At 37.4% G+C, this 24,404-nt stretch overlaps 2 protein-coding genes, 1 long non-coding RNA gene and 1 pseudogene across 8 annotated transcripts; 3 read left to right on the top strand and 1 right to left on the bottom strand.

Annotated features, from left to right (window-relative positions):
- Nucleotides 1–53: 53 nt before the first annotated feature.
- On the top strand, nt 54–1,695 carry LOC148693207 (uncharacterized; annotated as a pseudogene).
- Nucleotides 1,696–3,524: 1,829 nt separating this feature from the next.
- Nucleotides 3,525–4,669, bottom strand: LOC148693206 (uncharacterized). Its single transcript, XR_015953107.1, has 2 exons — nt 3,759–4,669; nt 3,525–3,673 (listed from the first exon to the last, which is right to left on the bottom strand). It is a non-coding gene; the product is annotated as an uncharacterized LOC148693206 (long non-coding RNA).
- A 3,078-nt stretch (nt 4,670–7,747) lies between these two features.
- LOC137742834 (Transcription factor TFIIIC, tau55-related protein) lies at nt 7,748–18,625 on the top strand. 4 transcript variants are annotated; one of them, XM_088679384.1, is made up of 7 exons: nt 7,748–8,001; nt 9,375–10,012; nt 11,078–11,188; nt 11,313–11,363; nt 12,412–12,463; nt 18,004–18,187; nt 18,293–18,625. In XM_088679384.1, the coding sequence occupies exons 3-7, from the start codon at nt 11,087–11,089 to the stop codon at nt 18,330–18,332; spliced, it is 429 nt and encodes a 142-aa protein (XP_088535510.1). In that variant the 5' UTR covers nt 7,748–8,001; nt 9,375–10,012; nt 11,078–11,086; the 3' UTR covers nt 18,333–18,625. The 4 variants fall into 4 exon arrangements, with proteins under 4 accessions (XP_088535510.1, XP_088535511.1, XP_088535512.1 ...); XM_088679385.1 differs by lacking the exon at nt 7,748–8,001 and having other exon boundaries at nt 9,228–10,012; XM_088679386.1 differs by lacking the exons at nt 7,748–8,001; nt 9,375–10,012 and adding an exon at nt 10,792–10,945.
- Nucleotides 18,626–19,218: 593 nt separating this feature from the next.
- Nucleotides 19,219–24,196, top strand: LOC137742114 (Regulator of chromosome condensation (RCC1) family protein). 3 transcript variants are annotated; one of them, XM_068481868.2, is made up of 7 exons: nt 19,219–19,627; nt 19,758–20,427; nt 21,150–21,359; nt 21,931–22,041; nt 22,823–23,191; nt 23,282–23,389; nt 23,621–24,196. In XM_068481868.2, the coding sequence occupies exons 2-7, from the start codon at nt 20,089–20,091 to the stop codon at nt 23,960–23,962; spliced, it is 1,479 nt and encodes a 492-aa protein (XP_068337969.2). In that variant the 5' UTR covers nt 19,219–19,627; nt 19,758–20,088; the 3' UTR covers nt 23,963–24,196. The 3 variants fall into 3 exon arrangements, with proteins under 3 accessions (XP_068337969.2, XP_088535509.1, XP_068337970.2); XM_088679383.1 differs by having other exon boundaries at nt 19,330–19,578; XM_068481869.2 differs by having other exon boundaries at nt 19,330–19,757; nt 20,081–20,427.
- Nucleotides 24,197–24,404: the final 208 nt, after the last annotated feature.

The following is a 24,404-nucleotide window of genomic DNA, read 5'->3' as shown; positions in this document are numbered from 1 at the left end:
TAGCACGGACTCGCACGACAACTTAACTTGATGTTAAGAGGGGATATAGAGAAATGGGTACTTTGACATGCTAAGAAATTTTCAATGTGACGGGATTTAAAGAGGGAATTTAGGTGTTAAGGAAAGTGATTTTACTTTGAATTTTGGTGATTTTCAAGTTAATGTCATGGAAAAATAGCTGACCATCTTTTGTATATTTTGAAGCGTAGTATAACTCACATACCTCTTTTTACCTTTCACTCTCTTTTTAATTTTTATCTATTAATTTTCTTTAATTTATTCGATTCAACGATCGTAAATTGATACGTGAGAGGTAAAATAAGTGTGGATAGCACTATCCTCATAGTTGTTATTCCAACTTTGAAATTGCACTATCCTCTAAGTTGTTATTCTAGCTTTGACATTTATGAACATCGGCTGAAGCTCAAGCTCTTCGGGATGCTTTGCTCTTGGCCAATCAACGTTAAATCAGGGGAAAATTGTGGTGGAAGGCGACTCGAAGATTGTTATTGATGCAGCTTCGGGAAAATATGCGGTACCGTGGATTTGGTGAAATGGAATCAAGTCTTTAGAGAAGCAAACTTCATAGTAGATGCTATTATAGTCCTTGAGCATAATTGTACTAATTTATATGTTTGGGATGGGTATGTTCTTGCCCAAGCAAAAAACGCTCTTTTGTATGACTCTCGAGACCTTGAGTGTTACTGAGGCTTCTTCTTAAATTAATCTCCTTCTTCCTAAAATAAAAAATAAATAATAAATAAAAAAAAAGGAATTTCACAATAACACGGGTAAAAGTAAAAGTTAACATAGTAAAATTGTGACTCACTCTGGCCTATGGACTTGAAAACTGAGTAAGAGAACACAGAGAGAGAGAAAGAGAGGAGAGAGAGAACCACCACTGCCGCAAAGGTTTTGCAAGTCACCGTTGAGCTCGAACGCACCCACGCCTTCACTGTTCGCGTGGACTTCCACCGTATCCTGACCGTCGTCACCTACGACCCCTCCGTCATCACAAAGTGGCTGGAGTAAGTCCTCAAGTCCCCCAACACCAAAAGTGGCGTCGTCCTCGCCGATTTCAAGGGGGAGGACGAGTACATCGGTAGCTCGGGACTCAAGGAATATCCGTACCAACTTCTCACCCTCAACATTGGGCCCCACACCCTCATCTACCACCTCCATTTCACCTAGAACCACAACAAGGTCACGTCGCGCTCCCTCATCTCCTTCTTCCAAGACCCTAGGGTTTTCGTAGTTGGCCGCCGTCTCACGGAGGCTCAAAGCTCACAACCAAATCGAGATCAGGAACACCGTTGACCTCAACAAGCTAGCGGTCAAGAGGATGAAGAGAGACGACCTTGATCTCGGGCGGCTGACTAAGGTTGTGCTCGGGAAGGAGATGGATGTGGTTTGGCCTGAGAAGGAGGTCGAGTGGTTTGGCTATCAATATCGGTGGGAACTCGGGGCTGAGAAGGTCAAATTCTCCACAGTCGACTCATATCTGTGCTTCTTGATCGCTTCGGAGCTGATCGACGCCATTGATATCATTTCACTGCTGCTGGTGTGAAGAAGAAAAAGAAAGGTAAGAAGTAGATCCGCATTGCGATTTGTGCATGATGATTTGACCATACGTATGGATTATCTCTCAGTTGATTTCGGTTTTAGTAGTCTGATCAAATCTGTGTTGTTTTGCTATTTTAGTTTGCATTTTATAGTTTTACATTATTGATCGATGAGACGGTGCTGAAGTTTGTTGAAACAAATATCAGCTCAACCAACTACTAGCGTAGGTGTAAACTTTTTAACAAAAGGTATAATTCATCCTAGTTTCTTTACCTAGGATAAATCCTGCATTAAAAGAATTTAAAGTAAATTTTTTTTTCCTTTAAAAAAAAAAGAATTATAAGTTAAAAAAAAAAAAATTACCCTTAAGAAGTCCTCCCGCGGCTGGGCTGCAATTGCAGGTGGAATGCAGAATGTGAATACTTTATTAAGCACGATTCCAAGCTGATGATCGACCCCAATTGACAATTCGAAGTCATCCATCCTTCATTGATATATATGCCAAGAGAAACATAAACAATTTTGTATAAGTACAAATTAGTCTAGATTTTTCCTTTTTTTTTTTTTTTTTTTTTTTAATTTTTTTTTTTTTTAAGATTAATTATAGAGAGAAACAAATGCATTTAGTACTCACCAATCAGCAGCCGATCCTGCTTTGACAGAATTAAGCCCCTGATCATATCCTTTTTGTGATGTCTAAACCTTGTTCGTCAGTGGCTCCGCGCTTCTTGGGTTCCATCCAAGGACTAGGAATCCATCAGGTTTCGTAGTTCGACGCATGTAAATGGTTTGGCACACCCACTGCACGGTGATGCTAATCCCAAACAGACAGGCAAAAGTGACATGATCTTTCGGGTATAGCATCATATCCATGTCGCAGCCCATGTCATCGGAAGTGACCAGATAAATATTTGAAACGGTGCGAATGGTAAACAGTTTATTCTCCGTATTGGAAATCACATATCCATATGGATTGGTGGTTCTTGAATCAACCACTAAATTTAACATTCTATGAGAATCTTCCGGATAGACTGAAACAATATGAGCACAATTCCTAAATAAAAACCCATCAATCTTTAAACATTCCATATAAACTCAAAATTCAATGGAAATAAAAAGTAACCTATTAAATCAGATAATTTATAACATATGCCACAGCCCTTCTATTGTTTTCTCACCTTCACTAGTTTATGTTTTATTAATATATTTGTCTTGGTGTGTCAATTTCCTTAGGCAACAAGTAGTAGTGCTTACTAAGCACTCTTTCAAGCTGGACGTATGAAGCTTAGGTGATAATTAAACGATAAGTGCATGCAATTAGTACAAACCAGCAGTGTTATTAAGAACCCTATCATATAATTATTTCTTAAGCATAAGTCCAAATCCACAGGAAGCGTGTTATACGCTAAATGCATTTGCTAGGAAATTAATAAACCCCTTTTATGAACATTTTTTTGTCCATTAACGGTCTGAACTTTTTCATTTATTTTTCAGTTTTTAATTTGAAATTTGGGCGCTCAATTATTCAAAAAACATCCGAATAAAATATAATAGGTACATTCAAAGTGTTGTATAAGGTAAAATGTACTAATCATCTTCGTGTCATACTGGGATTCACCATCAATGTGGCCTCAGTTGTAACTTATACGACTATAGTTCTCTACCTAACCAACTACTAGCCCAGTCAGTGTGAAACTTTAATAAACATACTACTAGCCTAGTCGGTGTGAAACTTTGAAACTTTAATAAACATACTACTAGCCTAGTCGGTGTGAAACTTTAATAAACATAAAATAACATGTGTGCGTTCTCAACTTAATCAACTACTAGCCTAATCCGTGTGAAATTTTAACAACCATTAAATAACATGCACGCCTCAGTTATAATCTAATGAACTTAAACATAATTATAATTCTCAACTTAACCAACTACTAGCCTAGTCGTGGTATGAAATTTAAACAATCGTAAAAGAACATACGTTCCTTATTTGTAATCCAATGAACTTAAACATAATTATAGTTCTCCACCTAATACAAAGGGTACACAACAAACTAATCTATAAAGCTGGAATACCAGAGGTCCATCCCGGTCTCTCTACCTAATCTATATCCTGCATTAAAAAAAATTAAAGTAAATTTTTTTTCCTTTCTTTAAAAAAAAATAAAGAAAAGAATTATAAGTTAATAAAAAATTACCCTTTAGAAGTCCTCATGCGTTAGTGTCAACAATTGTAGGCCGAATGTAGAAGGAGAATACTTCATTAAGTACAGTTCCGAGTTGATGAACGACCCCGGTGCAAAATACAAAGTTGCCTATTCTTATATACCAACAGATACATAGTTTGTTTTATAAAATAAATAAAAAGATTAATTAGGAAGAAAAACTATTGCATTTGGTATACTCACAAATTGGCAACTGATCCTACCTTGAGAGGATTCAACCCCTGATCATATTTTCCTAGTGTTGTCTCAACACGACCACAACACTTTGCGGTTCCATCCAAGGACTAGGAATCCAGCTTGTTTCGGAGTTTCACAGAAGTAAATACTTTGCGAAACCCACTGCACCGTGATGGCCACCCCATCCAAAATAGCCAAATTGATCCATATATTTCTCTGCCGTATATAAGCTTCATACATCTAGCCTGAAATAATAGGTTATTTTATTTCCACTGAAGTTTGAGTTTATGTGGAATGTTTAAAGATTGGTTGGTTCTTATTTAGGAATTGTACTCGTATTGTTTCAGAGTATCCAAAGGGTGCCCACGTCACTCTAAATTTTGCATACTTCTGGAGAAAATTTTATTTTCGTGGTGGTCGACTCAAGAATAACCAAACCAAATGGGTTCGTGCTCTCTAATACGAAGACAAAGTTGTATAGGCTTACTAACGCTCCAAATATCTATCTATCTATCTAGCCACCTTCGGGAATGTGAGCACCTACATAGATGTGATGCTTTTTGACAAGCGGGCCTTGCCGATGTCGCTTGATAGTTGGGTTTTTTGGAATTCTTTCGGGTTTTCGGGTTGAAGGTTGGGGGTTTGAAGTGGATTTTGGAGGTGGTGGGAGAGGTCTGAAGATGGGAGAGAGGAGAGGAGAGGAGAGGAGAGGAGAAGAAGCAGCGCCCTTTCTTGAAGCTGATTAAAACAATTGAAAGAGAGGTGTTTACCAGAAAGTATAGAGAGAGGCGCACGATTTGGTGCGATATTCAAAAATATAACAGGTAAAATATTTCACAAACAAATGGCATCCAACTAGGACACATTGACAAGCCAAATGTTTTATAGTCGATGGCAGACTTCAAAAATATTCAAAACATGATAGAAACAATATTAAAAAATATAACAGGTACAATATTTCACGAACAAATGTTTTAAAATATAATAGAAACAATATTCGACCCCCAACACCATCTCCAATGGTTAGGCTAAAAGCTAAATTTTTTCGATTTGAGAACCTTAGCACCAGGAAAGAATGGCAGAAGTGTCTCCGACCCGCCAACAGCCCCAAAACCAAAAACAAAACCCCGAATCGGACCCAAATTAAAGAGAAAACCTTGATAAGGGCACCAAACGGATCTGGGATGGAGGCCCAACGCCCAAAGCAGCGCACAAAACGTTAAGGGAGGGAGGAGAGAGCAGTGCCCACATGGTGGAAGAGAAGGGAAAGAAACGTGGATGGGGGAAGGAAAAACGGTGAAGAAAACGCAGAGAGAAAAATGGGCAGTGGAGCAGAAGGAGCAAAAGGAAAAACAAAGTGAAGAAAGGAAGGAGAGGGAAGCTAGGAGGGGAGATAGGGATGTGCTTTCGTAATTAGAATTATATGCCTTATTTTAGATTTTTTTAATTAAATATTTGTTATTTTTTAATTTTTGATTAATGTTTTTACTTTTAGTTAAACTTTATATTTCAGATATATTCTTAATTTAAGTATTTTATAAATTCTTTTAAATCTATTTTTATGTAAAAAAAAATGCACTTAATAATATTCATTAATTTATTGCTATTTTTATGGAATCTCATCCCTTCCTCAATTTAAGGATTCAATTATATTTACTGAGGTTCAAGATTAATTGAATGAAATATAGTTTTTTCAATTTCCAACTCAACATTTTATATAGATTATAAATAAAAAACAATATAAATGGTCTTCACAAATCAAGTCAAGTCTTTATGTAGAAAAAAAAAAAACTAACTGACGAAAGAGCCCCCAAAACTCGCCCCCAAAAGTCGTTTAAGATCCTCTCCAATTATTTTGACAAAGCACGGGGCTTTATTCTTTCTACTAATATTAAGTCTTAAGATTTTTAAAGTCGTCTTTATGTAGAAAAAAAAAACTAACTAACAAAAGAAAGCAAACAATATTCTCTTCAGATCATTTTAGTGATGATTTGTATATTGTGTTCGTTTATCGTATATCGTATAATTAGTTTTTTATTAAATATTATTTGTATCTAATTTTAAATAAAAATATTTAAAATAATTTCTGACGAACATAGATGATTTAAGAATCTCTGAAATCGTTAAAAAGAGAATCCATCGAGTTCGGATTTGAAGGAAAGTAGAGATTACAGTGAGCCAAGGACTTGATGTCACCGTGCTCGGCACGTATTTTTGGTTAGCGCCACTGGTGGCACTGAATTTGTAGCCAGACGAGTGTTGTCTGTGCATGGATACGCGCCAAGGCGTGTGACTTGTTACACGATTCTTGAAATTGGTCGTTGCAATGAATATTGTTATCCGAGATTGGGGGTACATGGATACGCGCCGAAGGTCGAATTCAATCGGATTTATCTTTGAAAGACAAAATAATGGGCCTTTATGGGCTGTCCAATCTTTGGACCATGGATGAGCCATGAAGCTTCGAATTCCCGATTGGGTTTTTCATCATTTTTAATTCAGCCATATTTATTAATCTTTACCTCCTAAGACCAACTTCAATGGTGGGCTAAAAACCAAATTACCTCTCAAAATTTCCCTCCAAACCCACTCCAACCCAAGGAAAAATTTTGAGTTAAATGCTAAATGCTAAACCAATGCCAAATTCCCCCCGAAAATTAGCCCAGAAATCGAGATGGACTCTACCCAATATTTATCGGAATTTAAATTTTTTTGGATTAAAATGTTCATAAAATTAATTTACGATAGTCTACATATATATTTTTTTTAAATTTAATTTAACAAAAAAATAGCCTAAGTTCATTTTTTAATAATCCCGGGCTAAAATTTTAGGATAGAACGGTTGGAGTAGAAAAGCTGTTTTTGGGCTAAAAGCTAAATTTTTCAAGCTAAAAAATTTGACTTTTAGCCCAACCATTGGAGATGGTCTAAAATTATCGTTTAATCTCACTTTATCTTTGAAACTGAATTTGTCTCATTTTATCTTCTAAAATTTCTAAAATCGAGTCATTTCACCTAATTTACATTCAAGTTGGTAAAGATTTAGCGGTTTTAGAATTTTATGATATCATACGTTGCCAATCACAATACCTCATTTTTACCAACATTGATACAAGGAGGATCCTTCTTAGATCCTAGAATCATACACTTCATAATTTATCCTAAGTATAACAAATGATAAGATTCAGCGCATGCCTGCCTTTAAAATTTGGTAAGTGCCCCAATAGCCAAAAGAATCAAACTTTCTCTCTTAGTTGCATGCCCTTAAAATTTGGTAAGTTCCCAATAGCCAAAAACATCCATCCATTTGTAACAAGAGGTGAAGCTACGTGGGTGCAAGGAGGTGCAGTCGCACCTCTGCTCGCCGAAAATTGAGGAATCGCCCCTCTGTTTCTGGGCTTGACGAAGAAAGTGAAGTTATGCAGCCTACGTTGTTGTTGCAGGATTTCTTTTTATTAAAAAATATCCAGGTCCAGTTACTTAATACTACGGTGTAGTAGTATTCTTCTTCATTTGTAAGAGGTCTTAGGTTCGATTCTTGTCAAAGGTGAATTCAAATCATACTATTATTAGCCCATTGTGAGGCTAAATCTACTCCATCTCGTATAGGGGTGGGTTGGAAAAACCGAACAAAAAGTGTAAAATCGGACCTAACCGAACCAAAGTATAGGCAAAACAATGTCGTTTTATATTTAATTATAAATTAATGATTTGTTTTTTTCCTTGAACGGCGTCGTTCAGTCACTCTCTTCAGTCTGAAACCTTAAACAAATCGATCGATCGATCCATTCCCTTCCCTTTCCCTTATCCCTCTCCTCTGTACTCTCACTCTAGACTATCTCATTCCCAGCTTCGCCGTTCTTCCACTTCGTCTTCTTCCTTCCCAACGACTTGCGACCTTCGACCTGTCTCACACATCTCGTCGACACGACGTCGTCTCACTCTCAATCTCTCACCCCCGTGACCCGTGACCCGCGCACGACCCACGACTTCCTCTTGCCGTTTCGAGTCTCGACCCATAAATTTCCTCCTTTGCAAGGTTAGTCTCTCACACAGTCACCCTCGTGATGCGTTTTGCAGTTTTTAATTTTTTATTTTTTTCAATTTCATTGGTTCTGACATGTAGCTTTTCGATTTCATGGATTTTGCAATTTGTTTTGGGTATGCTGGATTTGGTTGGGTAATTTCATTTCTGAACAACACTATTAAACTATTATTTGAGGTTTGATTAATTTGTGAGAATTTTTGGTTCTGCACTGCAATTTGTCTTGGGTATGCTGGGGAATGTTTGTTGTCGATGTGGAGAAATTAGGGCTGTTGGGGAAATTAGGGTTGTTGGGGAGTGTCTCTCAATGTGGGGAAATTGGGGCTGTTGGGGAAAGTGTTGCATCATTGAATTATTCTCATACATGGGAGAAGGTTGAAAGGGATAAAAAAGGATCAACTCATTATTTGATATGCAGGATGAGAAACTGAAATATTCCTACATGTGAACTATTTTCTGTATCTTTTGTCTTTAGAACAATAGTTACTTTCGTTTTCTTTGTCTTAGCTTCAGTTGATCAGTGATGCTTGCTTGTTCTGCTATGTGCATGTCTTTGTGCCTCGGTTTGTTGATGCCTGATGATATATTATCTGAGGAAACATGTTTGCTTTATCTATGCAATTCTTCAATTATTTTTCATCGGTCTGTATATTCTCTTTTTAGTGTCTAAGAAATGCACTATTTGTCTCTGATCAAGTTATGATCTGATATTTCTGTTAATAAGAAAGAAAAATCCCGCCAGGTGCCAGACTGCTAATATCGTGTATCTCAAAGCCTCACATCCTCTTTTAATTTTTATTCTTTGGTGGTTAGTCGTCCGTTGATGGCATCATGGCCACATATTGTTTTATAATTCATGTTAATGGCATCAGAAAACTTAATTATAAATATGTTCTTATAATATTGTGAGGACCATATGGCGTCATTACGGTAGCTAATGGTTTCATGACAATATATATATGTTTTGTATCCGTAGTCTTTGATCTGTTATCTGCTATCTGTAATCCTTATATTTTGATGCTGATATCTTTTCCAAAGTTCATATATACTCAATATTGTAAAGTTGTTTTTTCAGTTCAGTTTATTATGTGCATTCGTAGCTTTTGCATGTGCATCCTACCTTTGCTTATTATATATTTTGTATCTTAATTAGATGAAGTCAAGTGCATCCTTGAGTTCAAGCTCAAACTCAATGAGATCATCAAATAGCTCCCGTGAAAAAATAAACTCATCTACTTAAACTTTGATGTTTATTTAAGTTTGGACTTTGGAAATTGGAAGACTTGATTGGTGATTCTAGTTGGAAGACTTAAACTTTGTCAGTAACGTTGGCATATGTCAATCTGTTGCCTTATTCTTTGTTGCAGTGTTATTTCCCGAAGTTTGTGGACCGTGGAGCAGCTTTGGATTCACATAATGGTTTTGTTGTTGAATATGGTCTAAGGTTATAATAGTAGTACCACTTCTCAAATATCATATCTTTCCTTTTCTATCAAATGTAGATGTGTAAAATTGATTTCATACTTGTAGGTTTTTATGTGGATGACTCTGAAGTGACTTTGAATGTGAACTTTCATATTTCCAAAATTTTTATTTTTTGGAGTAGGAAAAAAAAAAAAAAAAAAACCGAAACTAAACTGAAATTGAACCGGAAAAACGAAACCGAGAAAAAACCGAAAAAAATTGAACCGAACCGAATCGAACTGAAATTTCGATTCGATTTCAGTTTTGGGAAAAAACCGAACTGCTGAGAACCGAACCCAACCTTAATCTCATATAGATAATATCGTTTTTTCACCCCCAAAAAAAAAAAAAACACTTAAGGGCGGGGACGAAAAGGCAGAGACCATTGGAATTGGAAGCAAGTAGCAGTGACCAACGAACGGTTCAGGCTCCCTACTCCCAGCACAGTAGGCCACCGCTGTCAGTCACGTTCTGTCGCCCTCCACACTCGACGCCGTCATCAGCCACCGTCCAATCACCACCGGCAACCGTCAATTTTGAGGTAATCTCTAAGTTTTCAAATTTTAGTTATTTAAATCCCTAATATGTGATTTTTGGAAATGGAACCCATCTGTCAACAACTTTCATAGCTCCTTTTTTGTTCTTTGTAATGAAAAACAACTCTCTCAGCTAATCACTTTGGAGTTTCCGGTTTCGATGTTCATATGCAAACGACTATAAATTCATGGTTCTGCCCTTCATACGATTGTTTGCCATGAAAAGTAAATTTCTTGCTTACGATTTGCGTAGCTTTAGCAACGTAAGTACTTCGTTTGCCAGGCACAAAATGCTTTACAGCATCTTGAATTGGAGATATAATTGGTTAGCTAGGTATTTGATTTGTGTTGTTTAGAGGAATGTGAGTTCTTTGTTAGTTGCAGGATGCTAGCACTTCCTCGTAATGAAACAAGTTGGCGTCTTTGTTTGGTTTCTCAAAATTAAAATGAAGATCTCGTAATGAAACAAATTGGTGCCCCTTACCTTTTTAAATTTCGCCCTTCCCCCCAATAATTCCTGGCTTCGCGTTTTCTTAATTTCCATTTAATTCAGACCTTGAACAAAAAAATTTACATGTATTTGGGACGCAAGCGATCACTACAGTGTATATAAAAAAAAATTATTACAAGTATAGGATACGCCACCTTTCATTTTATCTTGTGAAATTTGAGACTTGCATGGATTTAATACAATCATCATTTGAAGCTCGACAAATTTTGTCTCTGGGTGTTGAGGTCTCTAATCCAATGGGTGGGTGTATATAGAACCCCCCCTAGCCCTTTCTCAACTGGCCCATCAAGCTTTGGGCTAACAAACTTCTTGCATCTCTAAACGCCGCGTATCACTTCCTCTTCTTCTACACTCACCACACTGACTGCTGCTATTGCTACTTCTCGACCTCTCAAAGCTTCTTCAACTCTTACCCCACTGGTTCACGGTCAAAACTATCCCCCCTCTCTCTATCTCTTTCTAGGGCTACTTCAGCAATTTTTACTTCAATTTCTCAGATTTTGTATCATGATTCCTGAATTAATTGCTATTTGTTTGTATGTGTGTGTGTGTATTATAGACATAGGCTATGGAGGCAAATACTGTTGAAGAAGAAGAATATGTATTGCTCGATCTTGATTCCGTTTCCTCGCAGTTTGAAATTCTGCCAAACGCACCCTATTCTTTTTCCGTACGTTTAAACTTTCTCAATTTCTCGTTATTTTTAACATTTTCCCCTGCAATTTTCAGCATTTGAAACTCTTTTTTGTGTGATGCCATTTTAATGTTGAAAATTGAATTGTGTTGATTTGCAGGGTCTGAACACGGAGCATCCAGTATTGAGTATAGGTGACAAGCTCAAGTTGGTGAGTTTTAACAGCCTGAAAAAATGAAATTCTGTATGAAATTCAATGGTTTTGTTCTCCAGTCAATGATTCTATGCTGTTTTCCGCTCTTTCTCTCTCTCTCTCTCTCTCTCAGCTTTGTTCGTTTATAAAACCGACATCATGTTTCTATGCAGTCAATGCACATTTTCCTTTTTTTTTTTTATATTTTTTTAACCTTACCCATTCCCGGACTTGGTAGGAATGTTGAGGATGTGAAATTAGTTCATGTTGTTTTATGCAGCATTTGAACTTGGTCTTAAGTTATGACGGTTTTATGTGACATTGTATGTCTTCCGTGGCAATGGAAATGTTTTAACTCCAAACTTTGCACTGATATCATGCTGAAGGTTTGATGCTATCTGGGAACTGTTTGTGTGTTTTGTAGAAGAATTTGACAAAATTAATTACCTGGCTGTGGTTTAGGCTTTTAGATGACATTTAGTTAGCAGAGTCTTTTATGTAGACATTAATGTATGCGTGTAAAAACTACCATGGAGACTCGTAGATTGGATTGTGCTTGCTTTGCACCTTTTTCATATTGTTTTACCTTGGTATTTTTTGGATTTTTTTGGAGCATTGAGCCTATGAAATTAGTTCATGTTGTTTTACGCAGCACATGAAATGCCTTGGCATCGCCCTCACTCTTTAAAACATTGGCAACGAATGCTTTAGTGGCAATTAAATGTTTTAACTCCGATTTTTCTACTGTTTATCTTGCTGAGTGTTTGGTGCTGTCCTGGCACCTTGTATTGTTTATAACTAGTGATACTGTGCAGATGTTTATGTCATACTTTGAGTTTAGACATTCATGGCAGTTGGATGGTAGTTTTCTTTATTATTCAGTACTTGCTGTAACTCCTGCTTTGATTTTCTCTTTTGAGCCTCTTGAGCCGTTTCATTCATTTTTATTAGTAATTGTATGTTATACTTGAAAGAACTAAGGCAAATTCTGCATCACTGGAAAGGCATGGAGGTTGAAGTTGTGGGCTGACATGATTTCTTTTCGCTAATTCTTGTTTTCCTACAGATAGGAGAATATCAAGAAACGGTTGGAACGTGCCTTATATTCAAACAAGAAGGTAAATTACGCTTCTATCTCACTCAGAATACACCTGTAGGAAACTCTGTCTGGAAAACTGTCTTATATGCATGTACTGGACCATATCTTTTTTTAAGGTAAAGTACAAAAATCTACCTCAACTATTGATGTCACGACACTTTCATACCTTATTTTTTAAAATTGACAATGTCATACCTAATATTTAGAATTTGGTCTAATAATATACCTTCCGTTACTTGGCCGTTTATTTTTTAGTTAAATGCTGACGTGGCTTCAAAAAATATATATATATATATATATATTTTTTTTTCCTTCCTCCTTTTTTTCCTCTTCTTCTTCTTCTTCCTTCTCCTTCTCCTTCTCCTCCTTCTTCTTGCGCAGGGGGGGTTGATGGGTTTTCAAATTTTTTTTTTTTTTTCTTCCTCCTCTTCTTCTTCCTCCTTCTCCTTCTACTTCTCCTTCTTCTTCCACAGGGGCGGTTGATGGTTTTCAAATTTTTTTTTTCTTCCTCTTCTTCTTCTTCCTCCTCCTTTTCCTTCTTCTTCCGTGGGGCAAGTGGTGGGGTGGGTTCAAAATTTTTATTTTTTATTTTTTCCTTCTTCCTTCTCCTTTTTTTCCTCTTCTTCTTCTTCCTCCTTCTCCTTTTCCTTCTTCTTCTTCTTCTTCTTCCGTAGGGGGTTGATGGGTTTTCAAAATTTTTTTTTTTTGTTTTTTGGTTGAAGATTAAGAAGGGAAGAAGATGAAAATGGGGAGAGAGAGGGGGGGGGGGACGGACGAACAGAGGGATTTTTTTTAATTTTTTTTTTACTTTTCTTTATTATTTTAAAAAATATTAAATAATTTTTTTAATAGAAAATGGGTTTCGAATCAAGCCATGTCAGCATTTAACTGAAAAATAAATAGTCAATTAATGGAAAGTATAACATTGAACCAAATTCTAAAAATAAGGTATGACGTTGTCAATTTTAAAAGATGAAGTATAATAGTGTCGTGACATCAATAGTTGAAGTAGTTTTTTGTATTTTACCCATTTTTTTTATTAAGATTGGTTTGATCCCTTTAAATTACGGTCCTCTAGTTCTGTTAGTAAATTGAGGGCTTCCCCATTCTTTGTTCATTCTCTACTTTTTTTTTATTCTATTGTTCTCCAATTGAAACTCCGTCTGTGTAAGCTTATCTTACATTGCTGGTCCCAAGTCCGGATAAAGGAGGAGGGGGAGTGTATCAGGTGTTGAATAGCCGATACTCCTATTTTACGTCGAATCATTATGATAATGAATCCTGAATGAAATTGTGCTAAAGCTAGGTCGTCACCCGTAAGTGGCGTGCCGTGTGGCCCGAGCACAGTGATAAGTGAGCAAGGGTCGTTGTATCTCCATCGGCGCCCGGATGCAGTGTTAAATGAGCAAGGGGGCCATAGAAACTTCTTTTTGAACAACTCCTCTCAAATTTGTTTGGAAGCATCTGCCCTTATCAGCTTTACACAGACATGCAAAAGTACTTTGACTTTATTAGACGGGGGAGGGTGAAGATGCTAGGACAGGAAGGTAGAGTTCAAGAGAGTAGAATGCGTTTAGGAACATGGAATATAGGAACCTTAACGGGAAAATCTATGGAAGTAGTGGAAGTTATGTTGAGGAGAATGATAAATATTATGTGCCTACAAGAAACTAAGTGGGTTGGTCTTAAGGGCAAAGATCTCGAAAACTCAGGTTTTAAACTTTGGTATTCCTGCACAAATAGAACGAGAAATGGTGTTGGCATCATCGTGGACAAGACCTTGACACAAGATGTTGTAGATGTTAAGAGGGTAGGAGATAGAATTATGGCAATCAAGATTATAATAGGACAAGAACTCATCAATGTGATTAGTGCGTACGCACCTCAAGTAAGGTTGGATACGAGTTTGAAGGAGAAATTTTGGGAAGACCTTGGAGACTTGGTGCAAGGAATCGCTCAGACGGAGAAGGTAATTATAGGAGGAGATTTAAATGGACTTGTGGGCAAGGAGACATGCAACTATGGAGGTTTTCATGGTGGTCATGGTTTTGGGGAGAGAAACGAGGATGGGGAAGCCATCTTGGATTTTGTAATGGCATACGATCTCTTCTTAGCCAACACCTTCTTAAGAAGAGAAAAGAACATGTGATCACCTACAAGAGCGGATCGTCAAAAACACATAGATTTTTTTCTAATGAGAAGGGGAGATCGTATAACTTATAAGGATTGCAAAGTGAAAGTACTGGTTAAATGGAATCAAGTTTTTAGGAAAACAAACTTCACAACATATGCTATTACCGCATTTGAGCATAGTTGTACTAATTTATATGTTTGAGATGGGTATGGGCTTTACTATATAAACATAGTAAAATTGTGACTCTTTCTGGTCCTATGGGCTTTACTATACAAAGCCCCACTGACCACTGATCACTGCCACCTCATTTTCTATTTTCTCTGCAACTGAAAATTGAGTGAGTGAGAGAACAAAGAGAGAGAACCACCACCGCCGCAATGGTTTTGCAGGTCACCGTCGAGCTCGAACGCACCCACGCCTTCACTGTCTACGTGGACTCCCACTGCATCCTGATTGTCGTCACTTATGACCCCTCCGTCATCACAGAGTGTCTGAAGCAAGTTCTAAAGTCCCTTAACACCAAAAACGGCGTCGTCCTCGTCGGTTTCAAGGCGAAGGACAAGTACACCGGTAGCTCGGGACTCGAGGAATATTTGTACCAACTCCTCACCCTCAACATCGGGTCCCACACCCTCATCTACCACCTCCATTTCACCTGGAACTACGATAACGTCACGCTGCGCTCCCTTATCTCCTTCCAAGACCCTAGGGTTTTTGTCGTTGGCCGCGACATGGCCGCCGTCTTGCGGAGGCTCAAAGCTCACAACCAGATCGAGATCAAGAACATCGTTGACCTTAACGAGCTAGCAGTGAAGGGGATGAAGAGTGACGACCTGGATCTCGGCCGTTATAACCTCGAAAGGTTGACGAATGTGGTGCTTGGTAAGGAGATGGACGTGGTTTGGCCTGAGAATGAGGTTGAGTGGTTTGGCTATCAATATTGGTGGGAACTCGGAGCTGAAAAGGTCAAGTTTTCCATCTTCGACTCGTATCTGTGCTTCTTGATCGCTTCAGAGCTGATAGACGCCATTGATTTCATTGCTGCTGGTCTTAAGAAGAAGAAGAAGAAAGGTAAGAAGTAGCTATGCGTTGCGTTTTGTGTGTGATGATTTGACCGTACGTATGGATTATCTCTCAGTTGATTTCGGTTTTGGTAATCTGATCAAATATGTGTCGTTTTGCTATTTTAGTCTGTGTTTTATAGTTTTACATTGCTGATAAATGAGACGGTGCTGAAATTTGTTGAAAGTAGAGTAATGTCTTTTCTTTCATCAAATTTTCCTGCATTTTCTTGGAAGCCAAACAGGTCTTTAGGACTCTCTTTGTTTGCTTCCTTTTCCTAGTTTGATCAGTAGCACGGGTTAATTAGTTAAATAATCGTTGTATGTTATCAATTTCTTATATCACTAAGTTGAATCTGATCTTATCGTTGTTTCAATCATTCTGTTAGATTGGTGAAATGCATTGAGAGATTGTCTTTTCTTTTCTTTCTCAATTTTCTCAGCGTTTTCTCGAGAAACAAATAGGAGCTCATAATTGGCTGGTTGGCTTGTTCAGCAAGTTTAATGGTTATTTTACGGCGAGCGGTGGACGTTTAGCGGTTTTAGAATTTTAGGACATCATACCTCACAATACCGTATTTTTGCCAACATCGATACAAAGATGATCCTCCTTAGATCCTAGAATCATACACGTCATAATTTATCCTAAGTAAAACACATGATAAGATTCAGCGTAAGCCTGCCTTTAAAATTTGATAAGTGCCCTAATAGCCAAAAGATTCAAACTTTCTCTTAGTTGCATGCCCTTAAAATTTTGTAAGTTCCCAATAGCCAAAAACGTCCATCCATTTGTAACAGGAGGTGAAGCTACGTGGGCGCAAGGAGGTGTGGTTGCACCTTCGCTCATTGGACATTGAGGAACCACCCCTTTGTTCAAGCCAACTAGCCAATTATGAGCCCCTGTTAGTTTCTTGGGAAAACGTTGAGAAAATTAAGAAAGAAAAAAAAAGAAAATCTCTCAATGCATTTCACCAATCTAACATAAAGATTGAAACAACGATAAGATCAGATTCAACTTAGTGATATAAGGAATTGATTACGTACAACGATTATTTAACTAATTAACCTGTGCTACTGATCAAACTAGGGAAATAAAGCAAACAAAGAGAGTCTAAAGACTTGTTTGGCTTCCGAGAAAATGCAGGAAAGTTGATGAAAGAAAATACAAGACTACTTTCAACAAATTTCAGCACCGTCTCATCGATTAGCAATGTAAAACTATAACACGCAGACTAAAATAGCAAAATGACACAGATTTGATCAAACTACTAAAATCAAAATCAACTGAGAGATAATCTATACGTACGGTCAAATCATCACGCACAAATCGCAATGCGAAGCTACTTCTTACCTTTCTTCTTCTTCTTAAGACTAGTAGCAATGAAATCAATGGCGTCGATCAACTCCGCTGCGATCAAGAAGCACAAATACGAGTCGACGGTAGAGAACTTGACCTTCTCAGCTTTGAGTTCCCATCGATATTGATAGCCAAAGTGAGTCACTGTTTTACTGTATTTATATAGTAAAGCCCATACCCATCTCAAACATATAAATTAGTACAATTATGCTCAAATGCGGTAATAGCATCTGTTGTGAAGTTTGCTTCCCTAAAGACTTGATTCCATTTCAACAAATTTGTAGGCACCAGTTTGTGTGTAATGTGAAAGTACTGGTTAAAGTTCATTGGCATCAAGAGGGGCACATCATAGGCAATGAATTTCGTCTTGTGAGTTGTGATTATTTCCATTGAAGGTTTTTTAGTATTCACTGTTGACTTGCATGTTTCTTAAATCCGTACATGCTTTGATAAGAGTGAGGAACTCGAATAGATATTGAAAGGTGATCTTGATTTTTGGATAGATTATAGAAAACTCAGGTTATACCACTTCCCTTCGCCGATGGAAGGTACGCATTACGCAGCGCTACCCTAACTTGAAGTGCCTCACGATCACCTTTAGTTGGGTTGAGTACAAATAGGGGCAAACCCTGACTGAGATGAACTCTCAACAAGACCCAGATTCGGTTTAGATATCTATAGACATACCATTGGAAACTGTTGTTAATCCAGAATCTGTTACTGGATACCCCCTCTCGCCTCACTGTATTTTCATGGAGTCGCAGAATTTTCCTTGAAAAGAAAAAATGGTCATATTGTTGCAGAAGGTGGTTATGACAGCCAAAAGCCATTCATAATCTATTCTTTTAAGTTTCTCATTATGATGTACATAAATTATCAAAGATCATTTTCAATCAATCAATCAGGAAAAATGAAGCCACCTACCAAGTTTTATTGTTTCTTTTATTTACTTGTATCCGCTTGCATCAGTAGCACCTTATTTTGTACTAAAGCGAGCCCTATTGTAGATGCTAGCGCTGCGGTTCATGAAGAAACGGGGCCATCAGAAGCAAACCCTTTTGCAGGCAAATGCATAATGGATCCAAATCAATCTCCAAGCAAGCAAGTAAAACCAGTTAGTAGCCTTCAACGGATTTTAAAATTTAGATTGGCACCCAATCTCGACTCTCATGATCCACCTGAACAGTCTCGGTAAGTAAAGTCTATAATGTTTTGTTACAAAACCGCTGAATTATGTATCTGATTTCTGAATTCCTTAGTCGGCACAAGCTTATTCCCTGGTTTTGAAAATGCCAGGGATCCGGTGCTACATACAGTGCAATCAGTGGCCGAATGACCAAGATTGGATTACTTGCATGCTAAGCTAAAAGCTCAATGCTGTTGTACAGCCCTTTTCTGGTCGTTTTTCGGTTAGACTTTTTCTTTTCCTTTTGACTTGGGTGGCGCCATGAGCTTCAAAGAAAATTAGAAAAGAGAATTACTTATTCGTTAAGGCTTCCACATTTGCTTGCTTCCAAACAAATTAAATTTATATCTTGTTTTTGTGTATTGTTTTCCATGACTCGTCCACTCCTACCTTGGTGGGCCTGGCACAAATGTAATATTGGAACCCTTTTGTCCCTTCCTCTATTGACCTTCTGCACTTTGTTTAATTCCGTTATTCTCTTATGATTTATTCAATCCGATGAAATGAATTATTGAATTTGTTAGGAGACCGTGTTTTCAGATCAATGTGTATACTTTGAATGATTGGATGCTACAGCAGTAAAGTAATGACTAATGAGTAGTGACTATTACAAACTTAAGGATGGTTCTATTTCGTTGAGTTTACCCTTAAACTCCAATTTCCTCCTTGAACTTTCATAAATACCCAATTCATGGGTGGTTAGATCAATGCAAGATGAAATACATGAATTGACCAATGGAAAAATTGAAGGAGGTGACGAAGAACTAAAGTATAGCACGTGACAAAATATAGTAACAACATATTTGAATGGAGGAATTATTGTAAAATTATGGTATTAGTTTAGGGATTATTACTATAATTAACTCATATTACTCGGCTCTTTTAAAAACAAATAAAACAAGATAACGATACGTTAATTATATTATAACTAAAATTAATAACACTACATGATAATATCGATCTATGTGTTATTTCATAAAGGCAAGGTTAGACAAGTGCCATATGACTCCCAGTACAACTCCCTCCAACTTGGTGATTTGGAAGCTTACAAGTAGGAAGCATCTAGCCCTTCCACGTGGAAGCAAATCCGCGACATCAGAGTCAGCAGACACCACCAGCAGTCCAATCACAGCCAGCCAGCTGTGCCAGTTTCTCCTTCGTTCCATCATCCCCTACTTTCTCTGCTACTGCTTTTGCTGAAGCTTCCATTCTTTTATTCTCTGCCCCAAAAAACCCAAATTAAATATTCAAATTAATTTTTTACTTTCCCTTTAAATAATTTGGAAATTAGGGCTTTTATTTTGTGTTTTTTTTCTGTCGTTTCTTCTCCAATTGGAAAGTGGAAGCCCCAACTTTTAGCTCAGAGATTGAATTTCTCAATTATTCGTACGAACAAGTCAGAGATCGCCGCCCAAAAGCCTCCAAATTTCCACTTTCTGTTGTTGGTAAATTTTCACTGCTGCTTTGTAGTTAGAATCTTCATTTGATTCAATTGGGTTTAAAATTTCACTTTTTTTTGCTGCTGTGAAAGGTTAATTACTGTTCTTTGATCGGTTTTTGCTCGACAATTTGCAGGTAAAGGCCTTATTCGTCGAGTTTTCGATAATTGCAGGAAAAGGGCTGTGATATTTGGCCCGTCTGATTATTTATTTCCAATCACTGTATCAAAATCTTTTGAAATTTTCATCTGATAGTTACCCCTTGTTGTACTACATTTGCTGCATTTTCCTCCCTTCTGATTTGTTCTTCATCTGTTGCTTTAATTGCCTCCGATTTCGCCTAAAACTTTGACACTCATCAATCATCATAGTGAAGCTCAATTCCTTTTAATTGGATATATATAAGACTATAGTTATACAATTTTATTTGGTATTTTCTTGTTGCTGGTGGATTTGAAGGATTCATAATGGCGATGGGGTATAGGCCGGTGTCAATGGAGGACTTGCCGTCACATTTGGTTTTAGAAATCTTGAGCTCGGGAAGGCTTAATGCCATTGATCTACTACGTTTAGAGTTAACTTCTAGGACATTTGGAGGGAGTCAGTGCTTATACCCTCACAAGTTTCGGTCATTGGTGGATTTTGCGGCATATCAGCTATGCGTGTCCCATTCTGTATATGCTAAAATGGAAGGGGATGCTCAGAGTGAGCTATTTAATCGGTGTGGTGGGAAATGGAAGCGGGTTTTGAGGTTCTTGCAATCGGTGGAGCAATCATCTGACATGGTTGAGACCTCAGCAGGCAATGTACTATTTCATTATTGTTTGCAGTTTCTTATGATTCATGAATGAACTTTATCAGCAATTTGGAGTACTGGTTGTGGGAAAGAACACCAATGTGTGTGATAATATATTTTGGGAGTTTTCTAATTTAGTCAATCATAAACTACCCATTTTACATGAAGTGATTTTTGTTGTTAGAAATTTAATCCTTTATTTATTTAGATTCTTGAAATTCTTGCATTGAGATTAGTTGGTATCTATATTTAAGGTGTAAGTACAAAACCAACCTGAATTGTGTGGTATTAAATTCTTTTGCCTAATAAACTTTTGCCAGTAGTTTTTGACTTTTTTTTTTTTTTTTTTTTTTTTTTTTGGTTTTTTTGTCAATTTTTGCAATCTTATTTGCATAGCAGTAGAAACTATTTTTAAGTACTTTCTGGTTGAAAGGAAAATGAGAAATGAGATATAGATTTTAAAGTAACTTGATACTGTAATATATAGGATTGCTTTCCATTACTTAACCGTTTGGAAGACTCGCAGAAAATGACATTATTTAGATTATCTGCTAATAGAACAAAGAGTTTAATATAATGTCTTCTAGAGGTTTGCTTGCTAGATCGACCTATTGGTATATTGATAACTTTTTTTTGTTGTTTTATGCTGTGTTAAGTTTGTTGTACAATTTTCTGGTCCTTGATAGCTGCTGGCTAAAAGTTATGGTTAATTAAGATTTTTTTTATCAACAGATGCAAATTACAACTGGACGGTATCACACATTGCTAATCAGCAATTCATCATTGTACTCATGTGGTGCCAGCTTGTGTGGTGTTCTTGGGCATGGCTCTGAGACTAAGCAATGTGTAACATTTACCCGGATTAATTTTCCATCTCCAGCGCACGTGGTCCAAGTCTCAGCCTCCCACAACCATGCTGCTTTTGTTATGCAATCTGGAGAGGTTAGTACGTGCTTTTACCTCAACATGGTATACCTTATTCTGAGATGAACAAATAGTTTTCTTTTGTATCTTTGATGTGAATACATAAGAAATACTTCTCCATCATTTTGTGCTCAATATTTCCACTCATAATTTAAATTCTGCCACCGACTTTGTCAATGTTCCTTTGATTTTTTTTGCAAGTTATGACACCCATGGGTTGTTGATTTTTTGGCAGTGATAGGCACTTATAAGTTATTGTCGAGGTTTAGCAAGCCTCTGTGATCCCATCATGAAACCTGGTTTAGAATTTGGTCTGATTTCCACCATCGATATATCTGGCTATCTACACACACACACACAGCTTTCTGCACCTATGTACCATTTATACTTCCCATATCTTATATACTCAAAAGTTAGTAGGTCACTCTCACATTAGTCTTCTAAGAGTTGCCTTGATGCATTAAATTTGTGCTCGTGTCTTGGCAATTGTCACTCTCATAGAAGCTGAATATGCATTGCAAAGCGTTTTAGATATTATGCATGACCGTCCTTCTAGTCATGTAATGACGCTTTTTGGTTACTGATACAGGTTTGCACATGTGGGGATAATTCATCATTTTGTTGTGGGCATAAAGATACAAACCGGCCAATTTTTAGGCCTAGGCTTGTTGAGGCATTGAAAGGACTTCCTTGCAAGCAGGTAAACTTATATCCTCATTGTTGTATTATAAATGACAATGAATTTTTTTCAAATAGATAAAAAAAGTGTCAGAATCAGTGGATATTATACAATCTTCTGGGTAAAGCTAATGGAGATTTTTGTGGAGAATTTTTCCCTTCATTGTGTCAACAATAGGAATTGTTGGATTTTTGGGAAACGAATCACCGAATCATTGTGTAGTATTATGGATGAATATCCCTGTTCAAAGACTATATAGTTGTTGAACTACAATTTCTGTTCTTCTGTTTTCCTTTAATTTGTAACCCCTGCACTATGATTTCTGGATTATGGAATTACTTTTAAATGATGTGTCTAGTTATTGGATTCTTCTACTTGTAGGTAAAATAAACATCACCCTTCTTTACCATAGAAATATAACTCTTTGCTCAAGAAAACAAAAACTAGGAAGCCTTTTGAAGGCTTCTGGAATTTGAAGCTAAATACTTTGATTGATGATGTGCTCAGTCTTAGAGGTCTGATTCGGACCACTTCCAATTATACATTCCTCTTTTTCATCGAGAAAAACTATTAACTATAGATATGAATGGCCCAAGTTCTCGTTCTCCATTGTTGTAAATGGATCTTATGCTTTATTCCATTCTTAGGTGATAATTACTCTACTCTTTATCTTCTCTGATGTCGATGTGTATCACTATATCTTCATGAGTTATATGTTGGAACTTGTTTCACTCCAATTCTTTTTTCCTTGCCTATTTCTACAACTTGTAGTTGGACATTAAATAGCTGGAACTTGTTTCAGGTTGCTACAGGGCTTAATTTTACCGTGTTTCTTACAAGACAAGGTCGTGTTTATACATGTGGGGCCAATACACATGGTCAACTTGGTCATGGAGACACCATAGATAGCCCAACTCCCAAAATGATTGAAATGCCCGAGGGCATTGGTTCCATTGTTCAGATTGCTGCTGGTCCGAATTACGTCTTAGCTGTAACTGACAATGGACTAGTGTACTCTTTTGGGTCAGGTTCTAACTTCTGTCTTGGCCACGGTGAGCAGCATGATGAGTTTCAGCCACGTGCAATCCAAAAATTTAAAAGACAGGGTATTCATGTGGTTCGAGTCTCTGCAGGCGATGAGCATGCCGTGGCACTTGATTCCAATGGATTTGTTAGTCTCCTAACCGGTGACAAAATTTCAATATTTTATTGTTGTGCTTGGCATGTATTTGACTTCTGTCAAAAACCATGGAAATGGCAGGTACATACTTGGGGTAAAGGCTACTGCGGTGCATTAGGCCATGGGGATGAGATTGACAAGACCACCCCAGAACTCTTGACCAAGCTCAAAAGCCACCTCGCTGTGCAGGTTTGGATTTTTCATTCATCTTATCATTTCTAATAAATTATGATTTTTTAAGTCCATTGTTCTATGTTGCCCTCAATTGTTAAGAGTAGATGCAATGCTCCAACACTACAACTTTGGCGTTGTGAAACTCGCATACAAATCTGTGCATCTTTCTCCTGTTTTTTTCCCTTTTCATGTGGAACTTCTCGTTTTAATCCATAGGTGTGCTATAACAGTTACTGTACTCTGTAGGTGTGTGCTAGAAAGCGGAAGACCTTTTTCCTCTGCGACAATGGTTCAGTATATGGTTGTGGTTGGATGAGCTTTGGTAGCCTTGGATTTCCCGACAGGGGATTATCTGATAAGATCTTGAGCCCTCGAATCCTCGATAGCTTAAGAGCTCATCATGTTTCTCAGATTAGCACTGGGCTGTACCATACTGTTGTTCTCACTAACCGCGGACAACTCTTTGGATTTGGAGATAACGAAAGGGCACAACTCGGGCACGACACATTGCGATGTTGCCTTGAACCAACTGAAATCTTCATACAAGAAACGGCTGATGACATGGATCGTGTTACAGAATGCCTCTGACCTCAGGGCAAAACCATCTGCTTTGTGGAGTTGTATGATTTCTTATGACCTTAGCAAACACCATGAGATTTCCTGCCATAATTTGAATCGAATTTGTTAAGTATAGGGTAAATAGCTTTTGTGTATCTGTGAGATGAAAATGTTGAAGGCGTTACATGATAATTTGTGTGTGATATTTGTTGTGGGAAATTAGATTGCATATAATATAAGAAGTACAGCTACGTTGTGTGTTCATTTTGTTTCAGTTTCCAGGTTGCCTTGTCAACGATGCTTCTTTCAAATTATGCCTACTTCTCTGATACCATATTATGCTAGCATCAATCAAGGACTGTGATACCATCCATGCACGACAGATGCTAACATAATAAGCGTCATTATGCCGTAGAATGCAAGTACGTGCGGCCGGCCGGCCAGCCAACAGGGATTTTAAAATAATCGTTAG

The sequence above is a fragment of the Pyrus communis genome, chromosome 11 (assembly GCF_041283825.1).
Source record: "Pyrus communis isolate YQ-2024b chromosome 11, ASM4128382v1, whole genome shotgun sequence".
NCBI lineage: Eukaryota > Viridiplantae > Streptophyta > Magnoliopsida > Rosales > Rosaceae > Pyrus > Pyrus communis.
This window is presented reverse-complemented; position numbering and strand designations above follow the sequence as displayed.

Excerpts from the sequence above, each read along its gene's own strand:
- LOC137742114 (XM_068481868.2), top strand. The coding sequence starts at position 20,089 with ATGGCGATGGGGTATAGGCCGGTGTCAATGGAGGACTTGCCGTCACAT. Across the intron at positions 21,360-21,930 it reads TTGTTATGCAATCTGGAGAG|GTTTGCACATGTGGGGATAA; the intron begins GTTAGTACGTGC and ends TTACTGATACAG. Across the intron at positions 23,192-23,281 it reads CACTTGATTCCAATGGATTT|GTACATACTTGGGGTAAAGG; the intron begins GTTAGTCTCCTA and ends TGGAAATGGCAG.
- LOC137742834 (XM_088679384.1), top strand. The coding sequence starts at position 11,087 with ATGGAGGCAAATACTGTTGAAGAAGAAGAATATGTATTGCTCGATCTT. Across the intron at positions 11,189-11,312 it reads ACGCACCCTATTCTTTTTCC|GGTCTGAACACGGAGCATCC; the intron begins GTACGTTTAAAC and ends GTTGATTTGCAG. Across the intron at positions 11,364-12,411 it reads TAGGTGACAAGCTCAAGTTG|ATAGGAGAATATCAAGAAAC; the intron begins GTGAGTTTTAAC and ends GTTTTCCTACAG.